Below are 11,261 nucleotides of genomic sequence, written 5' to 3'. Positions count from 1 at the left end.
TAATAAACGACAAAACACAGAGTCTCACATGACACAAGGGCAAAAAGGCCTGATAATTCAAAGCGTTAATCAATTGACAATTGTAGAAACTATTACTGTTTTACTATGGAAGATTCATGAACAATCGAGAGCTTACAGTAATACATGTTTCTAACAAAGGCACTTTCCGCTAGAATTTCTGTGCAGCTACTAAACACAAACATGACATATATTTAAACAAACTAGTATGAGTGGAAATAAACGAAACCTATACCTAAAAAAAACAGCACACCAAAACATCTTTAGTTAGCACAAAATAACATTTAATGGCAGAAAATATCAACAGATTGTATAAAAGTCCACGGTATGTCCACAAATTGACTTCTGTGTGAACTCCAGGGTGTTCAGCAGAAGATAGTTTGCATGCCCATAAGAAAGTCTCTCTTCACTTAAACTGGTTATCAATGAGGGTCCCCTTCATCTTCGCCTTCTTGGCCTCCAGCTCAGCCAGTTCCTGTAGCCTCCTTTTACTCATGCCCTTTCTCTCCAGCTGTTTTTCGATCACTTTGGCGTTTTGAGCGTACGAGTCTGCGACTTCCCTGGCTTCAATTTCCTCCTCTTCCTCGTCGATGGTGGACACTGTGACGGAGCTGAACTTCCCCATGTCCTTGGTTCTCTTGGTCATCATCACACGGACCTTCTTGGGCGCCTCCGGTTGCTTCTGGCTGTAGACGCTGGTGTTTCCGAAGCCTTGGCCAAACTTAACGACGGCGCCGTCTACGATGAAGGTGGCCGTGGTGTTTTTGTCCTGGTGCTGATAGAAAAGCAGCAAACCGCACTTGCCGCACTTCTTCCTGTACTGCCTCTCGATCCCCGCGTCTCTTTTAACGTAGGCAGTCTCGTCCACTTCCACGTTGCAAAACTTGTGCGCGTGTTTAGCCGCGTCTATGACTCTGGCTTTATCCTTGGGCCTCATGGGCAACTTCTCGAGCTGACAGTCCAACACCAGCACCATTTGTCCGCACAGGCAGTAGTAGACGTGTAGGGGCTTCTCTCCGTCGTCATATTCCTCTCTGTCCCTGGTGTCAGAGCACACTACGCTCCTAGACACGACTTTTGGCATGGTAAAACGAAATAAGACTTGGAACACTTGTACGATGGCTCAAACGAGTGAACAAACAAACAGCAGATGAGCTATACTTGCGTTTCCGGTGTGCGCTATTAAAATCAGCCCGGCAGGCAACAGTCCAATGTCCAAGGTTCCGCATGATCAAAAGTTAGGATAATACATGTGACCCATAGATAGGACCTCACCTTACACATCGTCAATAATTATAATTTACAATATTAAGGAGTATGTTATTCTAGCAACACCCACACCAAAAAATATTATTGAGAGGAGCCAGGTGTAGATTATACTTTTCTGTGACATTGTTTAACCTGCCTTTTTATTTTGTATTGAATTAATGGTAGAAATAGGTTAATGTCTGCAAGAAAAGCATTACAGTTTTTTTTGTCTGCCCTTTTCATTTTATGTAGGTGATACTTTCCAATTAAAATATAAAGCTGTATAATTTCACATCCCTATCCATTTTTCGATCAGAATCAGAATCTTTTTTATTGCCATTGTTTGTAAACAGGTTCACAAACTAGGAATTTTTTCTCGGTGAGACGTGCAACATTAAACATAAAAACATATAACGCAGAGTTTAGATAAAAATAAGCTATACAACTTTAAACTATACGGCTTTAGGGGCATGCATAAAGAATATTAAAATTAATAAGATAAAAAAAAGTGGTAAGATATGGTAAGACGACAACAATTGACAGCAACGGGATTGGATTTACATATTGTGTAAAAATATGTCAGTACAAAGTACATCTTTGGCATTTAAAATAATTTATGTTCTTATTTTTGGAGAAATTCATCATACCATTTTCATTCAAGAGATACAATTATCAGTGTAATACAGAATGGTGCAATATGGGTCAGTGCAATATCAGGTCTGTCAGGGCATGTGCATTATTGAGGTTTGTGCAATACAGTCGATGCATTTACTATTTTCTATATTCTCATCTGTTGTCCACTCTTGTTATTGTTATTTTTTTTAACATGTGATCACTGTTCTCATTCCTGTCTGTACATAGTCTGTATATAGTTTGTATATAGTGTCTCTGTATGTTTTTACTAACTCGTGTGTAACATCAACCTGCCAGGGGGTCTGCAGATGGAAATTAGCCTAAGGCTATAATCTGGCATATTTACATTTGTAAAAATGTTCATTAATATGTATTGTCCCGCCTTTTCAAAAATAAATAAATTGGTTTGTTGCATTACAAGAACGATTCTAAAATCGAACCACCTTTGAATGAAAGTGATTTATGTTTAAACTTAATATCTTGATTATTCCAGATACATCTGTGGGGTGGAAAATTAAACGCTTAAGTCCATGCTAAGAATGCTTGTCTGTGAAAGCTTGCCAGTGTTTATCAACAGAATAATTGCATTTGAGAATAAATTTAGTTCCTCCCACATTCATGAAAATAATATCAGGGGGAAAGTTCCCTATAGGCTACATTTAATAATCCAGTTGACTTTGAAGCTTTTGTTAAATAAATTATAATCCAACACTTCTATCTTTATCCACCTTTATTTTTTTACTGTTAAAATTTCAGTTCAGTGATTTTGATATTTCTATGGGCATTTCCAAGGAGTGTGAGGCATAAACCGATGTAGATATGCCCTCAGCTTTAGAAGTAGCCTATACTAGCAATGTCTGTAGGCTAAATACTGGTTTTCAGTTGTACATTTTAGCAAATATGTTTTCTTTCAAATATCAATTTAACTTGTTTTGAAGGCCCCCTTGTAGTGCAATCATGTCACGTCATTCCGGTTCCTAAATTAATGTGCAAATCAAAGTACCAATTTTTCATTATCTACAAGACATGTAGATCCAATGGGTACCAGTGTTCATTTTGACATATTTTTAAGTCTTGACAAAAAATGTGATTCAATTTTAGTCCAGCTTTAGTCGACTAAAATTGCAAGTAAATTTAGTCGACTTTACATTTATAATATTCATTATAATCATATTTAATCTTGTTCCTCTGCTTCATGGAGCTGCTCCCACATGTACAAAGCTCAGAGCTGTTCCTTTGGCAGAGAATTTACATGATATGCTCTTTTAGAGTGTCAATAGAAGTTAAGCTGATTCTCTTTCATTTTAATTTAGTCGACTAAAATATCTGGCCATTTTAGTTTTAGTCTCATGAAAAACTTTTAATTTAGTTTTAGTCGGCAAAAATATCACTGACTAAAACTAAGACTAAATATTTTAATCGACGAAATTAACACTGATGGGTACAACATAGGCGGTTACCATTTTAATAAGTGAATAAAAAATAAAATAAACACTGCTCCAGCTATTTGGCGGAATGACTACTGTACGCAGGCCAACCAGTCACCCTTCACTTTAAACTGATTACCCACCTGTGCCAGGTGTTTTGAATTAAGAAAAACTATATAAAAAAAGCGGCAGCCACATTTTTAAAAGGCAGCTTTATTTATTGTACCAAAACCTGATGCAAGTTACAGTTCCATTATGTTAGGGCATTCTGATGCGAATTCATTGACAACAGCTGGTGTCACAAGTCTTCCCTTTGCACACACAGCCAGAGGCGCACTTGCTGCATCCGGATGGACAGCAAGGGCAGCAGCCTACAGATTAGAGCATGTGATGGTTAATGATGTAGGCTGGGGAACAAGACTTCATAAATACAGCAATAAAACACATTGATGACACAATGTCACATCGTCACTATTAAGTCTTAGGTCAATGTTGCTCGCCCATTTTCGACAAAGTATTTAAGCGCTTTCTTATTGTTGGTAAATGGTTCACTGTAAATAACAGTATTTATTCATCTTTTCGCTAAATTAAACACTGTCTTTTTATTAATTGAAACCGGAAGCGCATCCATCACGTGACCGCTTTATGCTAGTTTAAAAGAGCTAGGCCCACAGCCTCAGGGCAGAAGCTGTGGCGCAGTAGTCGGGCCGTGGCCTAAGCCTTGTTACATCTGGGACGTGTAAGTGTCGTTTTATCTGTTTATCCATTTTAACTTAATCCATAGTACGCTAAACTATTTTATTCTTTATTCACAGGGGACCTATGTTTACCTTTTCTTTTCTGTAAATATTTGAGCTCGAAATAAACTTTGAAAAGCCAACTGATTCTCCCTGGTGATTTCGAGGGGGCAACAAAATCTTGGTGTTTCTGCCCGGTCGGATTAAGTTTGTGGATGACCTGGATCGCTACCGTGGATTGTGGCTCCGGAGCGCGTGTGTGGACTATATTCGTGAGTGGAATACGCTACGAGAGACGCCAACACAAAGCTATCACGGAGCTAATGCTAACGGAAGCGAGGTCAAGGAAGACGACACAACCCACCGCAAGTCACGATCAAATCCAAGGTAAAAGACTTTCCAACCATGCCAGACTTTAACGAACAAGTGTCTGAATGGGAAAATATGCTGGAAGAAATCGAGGGAAAGCTAATTGCCTTACCTGCTTCGGAACTTCTTAAAATATGCACTACACTTGAAATAAATGTTGAAGATGAAGATAAAAACTCACCTCGCAAATTGAGAAGGCTAATTCTGCAGCATTTGGAGTGTGAGGATGTCACGTCGCTTGAAGATGGAGGAATGTCATTGTTATTGAAAATAAATGACAGAATTGATGAGCTGAGAAAAACGCTGTCTACGTCTGGTCCCACGTCGCCACGCCGCCCTCTGGCGGACACAGCTGGTACTGCGCCCAGCAACACGGAACCTGTGGTAAGACCACGCACCTCTGCCACCACGCTTACTGCCGTTAATAATTTGACTGAAAGAACTCAAACTGTTGTTCACCCAATGTATAGAAAAGACTTTAAAATTAATGGACAAATTGGTGAACATAATCAAACGGATAAGCTGGGATATGCAAGTCTAGAAAGACAAATTACAAAAGCATTAAAGAAGGGATATGATGAATGCGAAATTATTGATGCAGTCCTTCAAGCTATTATTCCAGGAACAAAACTGCGAAGTTATCTGGAAAGTAGAGATGATTTGTCATTGAAAGCTCTGAAACAAATATTGCGGACTCATTTTGTTGAAAAAGATGCTAATGAGCTGTACCACTCCTTAACTCGTGATGCACAAGATCACGGAGAGACTCCAGTCCAGTTTCTAGTTCGAGCTATGGACTTGAGGCAACAGATACTCTTTGCTTCAGAAAGAGCAGACACTGGCTTGAAGTACAGCCCAGAGCTCATCCAAAATCAGTTTTTGCAAACCATACTTACCGGACTTCAAGATGACACCATCCGTATTGACTTAAAGCCATATTTGCAAAATCCAAGAATAACTGATGAAGTTCTGCTGGAGAAAATGACCGCCGCCTATAACCTGGAGATGGAGAGGAAGGGCAAGCTGTCAAGCAAATCCAGAGCCAAGGTGTTAGCGGTGAGTAATGATTCACATTTCACTGATTCAGAGAGCAGCAGTTATGACAGTAACTCTACCAGTTATAAAAAGCAAAAGTTTGAAAAACGTGACACATTGATGGAGAAAGTAGACCAGGGGAACAAAGCAATCTGTGAAGCCATTCAGAATCTCACCACTCAGCTGTCAAGCCTGCACCAGCCACCCGGACAATCACCACCATGGGGACAAGCCAGCCACAGCTACAACAGACCACCGCCAAGGACACGCCCCAACCGGCAGTGTCACCAGTGCCAGCGGACCAATCCAGGGGGGAAATGCGACCACTGCTACAAGTGTGGGAGCATAGACCACTGGGCCGTTGGTTGCCGCAGAGCGCCTAGGAACACCACAGCCTCCACCAACAAGATCGAAACCAGCGTACATCTTGGTAAGAACACAGACATATTCTGCACCACAGCGCCCCTCACTGGTAAACAACATCAAACTGCTAAGCTGGTGGGGAGGAGGTGCCTTGTTCGAGCCACAATGAACAATGTTGACACCAAAGTGCTGTGGGACACTGGCTCACAAGTGTCCATTATTGGAGATGAGTGGAAGCAGAGACACTTACCCCATGTTACTGTGAGGCCTGTAGAAGAGTTACTGGAAGAAGGAGGGCTGGATCTGTCCGCAGCAAATGGGACAAAGATTCCATACCAGGGCTGGATTGAAGTGAAGTTTGCACTGTCACAAGATGCTGTTGCTGGGATGAGTGATGAACCAGTAGTTGTTCCTATCTTAGTCGCCTCTACAGATCTGGAACGTCCTATTATTGGATTTAATGTAATTGAGGAGCTGGCTTTGGCAAATGAGGGTCTTGGAAGCTGTTTTCCTTCTGGTCACATGGTAAGGAGATTTTGTTCAGCACTTGATGTGGGTCAGGAAACTGCGAGGGCTGTTCTAACTGTTTTACAGAAGCCGTCACCTGAAAACAACCCCCACATTGCTCGTCTGGGAAGAATGCCAGTTACTGTCCCAAAGAGGAACGCCATCCAAGTGCAATGCAACTACCTACAGCAAGGTTTGCTCTGTGGAACTCACGTCGTGTTGGAGCCTAACCCGGAGACACCGTGGCCCACAGGACTCAAAGTAAGAGAGCAGCTCATTCAACATCAAGAGAATACGAGGATTAAGGTAACTGTTGAAAACACAACAGACTGTGATATTACTCTTTGTGGCCGCACAACGCTTGGCTGGTTACACAGTGTTGATGCTGTTTATCCACTAGAGCCCAAGTCACCAGAGGGCAGTGCCACATCCTCACTGGAGCAGCCCAGTCAAGCACCACAGAGGGAGCCCTGGGTCCCGCCTGTAGATCTGAGTCACCTCTCGGCAGAGCAGCAGCACAGAGTTCGTCAGATGCTGGTGGAGGAGGGTGACGTGTTTGCCAGAGATGAGTGGGATGCTGGTTGTGTCACTGGTTTGCAAATGGACATTAATTTGAAAGACTCTGTTCCTGTCCAGAGAACATACAATGCCATACCCCGACACCTGTATCAGGAAGTCAAGGCTCACATTCAGGATTTGTTGAGTAGAGGTTGGGTTCAAAAGTCCTATTCCTCTTACTCTTCACCGGTAGTCTGCGTCAGGAAAAAGGACGGCACTCTCCGGTTATGCATCGATTACAGGCTGCTGAATGAGAAGACCTGGCCAGACCGTCATCCCATCCCCAGGATCCAAGAAATCCTGGAAAACTTGGGTGGAAACTCCTGGTTCACCGTCCTGGACCAGGGCAAAGCATACCACCAAGGCTTCATGAGCGAGAAGAGCAGACCATACACAGCCTTTATTACACCATGGGGACTCTATGAGTGGACCAGGATCCCATTTGGCCTCTCAAATGCCCCGGCTGCTTTTCAACGCCACATGGAGGGATGCCTGGGAGATCTGCGGGACGAAGTCTGTGTGCCCTATCTGGATGATGTCCTTGTTTTCAGCCGCACATTTGACCAACATGTGGAAAACGTCAGACAAGTCCTGCGGCGACAGAGAGCCTGTGGGATGAAGCTGAGAGCCGAAAAATGTGAGTTGTTTAAGCCACAAGTAACGTATGTTGGTCGTGTGATCTCTGCAGAAGGATACAGGATGAACCCAAGAGAGGTGGAGGCAGTAAAGGCGCTCACGTACCAGACCCCAGCTACAGTGAGAGAGGTGAGGAAGCTCCTGGGATTCTTGAGCTACTACAGAGCTTACATCCAGGACTTCTCCAGGACTGCAAAGCCACTGTATGAGCTGCTGGCAAAGCCCAAAGGTGAGCCAAAACACTGCCACAAAAAGGGGACAAAACATTCAGGTGCTCAGCTCCCACCCTCCTCTCCGGTTCAGTGGACAGAAATACACAGAGTAGTTTTAGAGACGCTTGTGAACCAACTTACAAATCCACCTGTTATGGCATATCCAGACCTCGAGCAGCCTTTCATTCTCCATGTTGACGCCTCAGAGCAAGGGCTCGGTGCTGTGCTGTACCAGCGACAAGATGGCGCACTGAGAGTGATTGGCTACGGATCCAGAACCCTGACGCCTGCAGAGAAGAACTACAAGCTGCACTCAGGAAAACTGGAATTCCTCGCACTGAAATGGGCCATCACAGAGCGTTTCCGTGACTACCTGTTCCACGCGCCACACTTCACAGTCTACAGTGACAATAACCCACTCACTTACGTTACCAAGTCGGCAAAACTCAACGCCACGGGTCACCGCTGGGTTGCAGAGCTGGCAGACTATAGATTCACACTCAAGTACAGACCTGGAACAGCTAACACAGATGCTGACTTTCTCTCTCGCAGACCTAAGCCCATCAAAACCATCATGCAGGAGTGCACGGAAGAGTGTGAGCCGGAGGTCATGGACAGCATCTGTAAAGCAGTCAAAAGCAGCCAAACAGGTGAGATCAACTGGATTTCTGCTGTCACCTGTAATGTGGATGTCCTACCACCAGATGGCAGTGCTGTACCACCCCTTCAGCCCTTCTCCATCCAAGACATCCAGGCCCAGCAGAATGCAGATCCAGCCATCCAGAGGGTCTCCAACCTGAAAAGAGAAAACACTTACCTGAAGTACAGAGACAAAGCTGCAGAGAGTGAGCAAGTCCGGGTTCTCCTGAGAGAATGGCCAAGGCTGCAGCTGGGTGAAGATGGACTCTTGTGGAGGAAGACCAACAACAGGCTGCAACTGGTGGTGCCAGAGCCCTTGAAGCCCCTGGTGTACAAGTACCTCCATGAGGAGATGGGACACTTGGGTGCTGACCGGATGGTGGCCCTGGCCCGAGAGCGCTTCTTTTGGCCAAAAATGAGGCAGGAGATGGAGCACTACGTTACACGTGTCTGCAGCTGCATCAAAAACAAAAGGCCCAACAGAGTCACAAGGACACCACTTCAAAGCATTGAAACTTCTGCACCATTCGAGATGGTCTCAATAGACTTTTTACATCTGGAGAAAAGCAACGGAGGGGAAGAGTATATCCTGGTTTTAGTGGACCATTTCACTAAATACGCTCAGGCCTACGCAACCAAAGACAAGGCTGGGAAAACTGCTGCCAGAAAGCTGTTTGACGAATTTATCCCACGCTTTGGGTTTCCATCCAGGATCCACCACGACCAAGGGAGAGAGTTTGAGAACCAGCTGTTTCGGAAGCTCCAGGAATATGGTGGTATCCAACACTCTCGCACTACACCTTACCACCCCCAAGCTAACCCTGCCGAACGTTTTAACAGGACTCTGTTGAGTATGCTGCGGACACTGGAGGAGACACAAAAGGCCAGATGGAAGGAGCACCTCAACAAAGTAGTTCATGCCTACAACTCCACCATCCACGAGGCGACAGGGTACTCCCCTTTCTTCTTGCTTTTTGGACGTGAGCCAACCCTCCCAGTTGACCTCTTGTTTCCCAAGAAGCTCGGGGACGCAGAGAAACAGACCCCTGCTGGCTATGCGGAGAAGTGGAGAGAGGCAATGCAGGAAGCCTATTCCATTGCCCTGACGAACATGAGGAAGTCTGCAAAAAAGGGCCAAGATTATTACAATCAGCGCGCCTGGAGCTCCACGCTGAACCCGGGTGACCATGTATTGGTGAGAAATCTCACGCCTCGAGGTGGTCCGGGGAAGCTCCGCAGTCACTGGGAGGACACTGTCCATGTGGTGAGGGAGAGCAAAGGCCCTGGAAGCCCTGTCTATGTGGTTGAGCCTCTGAATGCTGTAGGGAGAAGACGTGTGCTGCACAGAAACTTACTCTTACCTTGTCCTTACCTGGTTGAACCAGCGCCTGTCGTCCCCAACCCTAAAAGGAGAAGCAGGAGAACCAGAACGTCGCCAGGAAGAGGGACAAGTGTTAAGTGCAACATCCAGCCTGCAGGTACAGAGAGCTCTAGTGAGGAAGACTATCATCTCGTCCTGCCACCCCAACCCGTTTTTCAGCCGCTCAATCCAACTGCCAGAGAGTTCCAACCGAGAGTCCCCACTCCAAGACAGCCGGAACAGGGAGCTGCACCTGCTGAGGAGAGAGCTGAAGTGGTGATCCTGATCCCAGAGGTTGACCCTGAGCCGGAGCCAGAGCCAGTACAGGAAGCGGATTCATCTGAGCGAGAGGCATCCTCCTCTGACTCCTCGGAGCGACCTGCAAGACCTGTCAGAACCAGACGGCCCAGGCGCTTTTACACCTACGACCAGCTTGGTGAGCCCACGGTCCTGGAAGTGCAGACCTGTCCTGTCGGTGTGTCCAAACCAGCGAGGGTCCGAGACGGCTTCTTCAGCACCTCGGCCAACCTATATCCTTTTTAATTCCCAGTCGTAATGCAGTAGTAACATGCACTTTATGTACCTGCTAATTGAGTTGCACTTTGCACTTTGCACTTTAAAGTATGTGGCTTGTGTGCAATAGAGATATGTGCAATAGTAGTAAATGTACTTTAATTATTGTTTAAGTAGTACATGCTATTTGTTTAGTTGGTTTGCTATGCTGCTACAACATCTTGGGTAGAAGGTATTTTCCTTGAGTCAATTCTGAAGATTCTGGGGCCCACCAATGCTTCAACGGACTATCTACCCAAATACGGAAATGGACCTTTAAACCTGCGCGTACCGCCGTGCCAAAGGACTCTTGGATGACGGACACTATTCATTTAGCCTGGACTCTTTTGTGAAGTATTGTTGTGGTTCAAATTGTTTATTTACTACAATTTATGGTTTAAGTCAAGTAAGACCCCCCAGTAGGATTAAGGGAATGTTGGTTTAACATTATTTTTAGTGGGGGAGGGTGTTGCTCGCCCATTTTCGACAAAGTATTTAAGCGCTTTCTTATTGTTGGTAAATGGTTCACTGTAAATAACAGTATTTATTCATCTTTTCGCTAAATTAAACACTGTCTTTTTATTAATTGAAACCGGAAGCGCATCCATCACGTGACCGCTTTATGCTAGTTTAAAAGAGCTAGGCCCACAGCCTCAGGGCAGAAGCTGTGGCGCAGTAGTCGGGCCGTGGCCTAAGCCTTGTTACATCTGGGACGTGTAAGTGTCGTTTTATCTGTTTATCCATTTTAACTTAATCCATAGTACGCTAAACTATTTTATTCTTTATTCACAGGGGACCTATGTTTACCTTTTCTTTTCTGTAAATATTTGAGCTCGAAATAAACTTTGAAAAGCCAACTGATTCTCCCTGGTGATTTCGAGGGGGCAACATCAACAATGTGGCCAACTGACATTCCCAATCAATCATGGGGCCATGATTAACCGCATTTAAACCACAGATGAGGTCA

General features: G+C 44.7%; 1 protein-coding gene across 1 annotated transcript; it reads right to left on the bottom strand.

Annotated features, from left to right (window-relative positions):
- Positions 1-420: 420 nt before the first annotated feature.
- Positions 421-1,191, bottom strand: steep1 (STING1 ER exit protein 1). The gene has a single exon (XM_079568081.1). The coding sequence runs from the start codon at positions 1,100-1,102 to the stop codon at positions 425-427; it is 678 nt and encodes a 225-aa protein (XP_079424207.1). The 5' UTR covers positions 1,103-1,191; the 3' UTR covers positions 421-424.
- Between the last annotated feature and the right edge of the window lie 10,070 nt (positions 1,192-11,261).

This window comes from Gobius niger (assembly GCF_951799975.1).
Source record: "Gobius niger genome assembly, chromosome: 12".
Lineage (NCBI taxonomy): Eukaryota > Metazoa > Chordata > Actinopteri > Gobiiformes > Gobiidae > Gobius > Gobius niger.
Note: the sequence above shows the minus strand (reverse complement) of the source record. Positions and strands in the feature narration are given on the sequence as shown.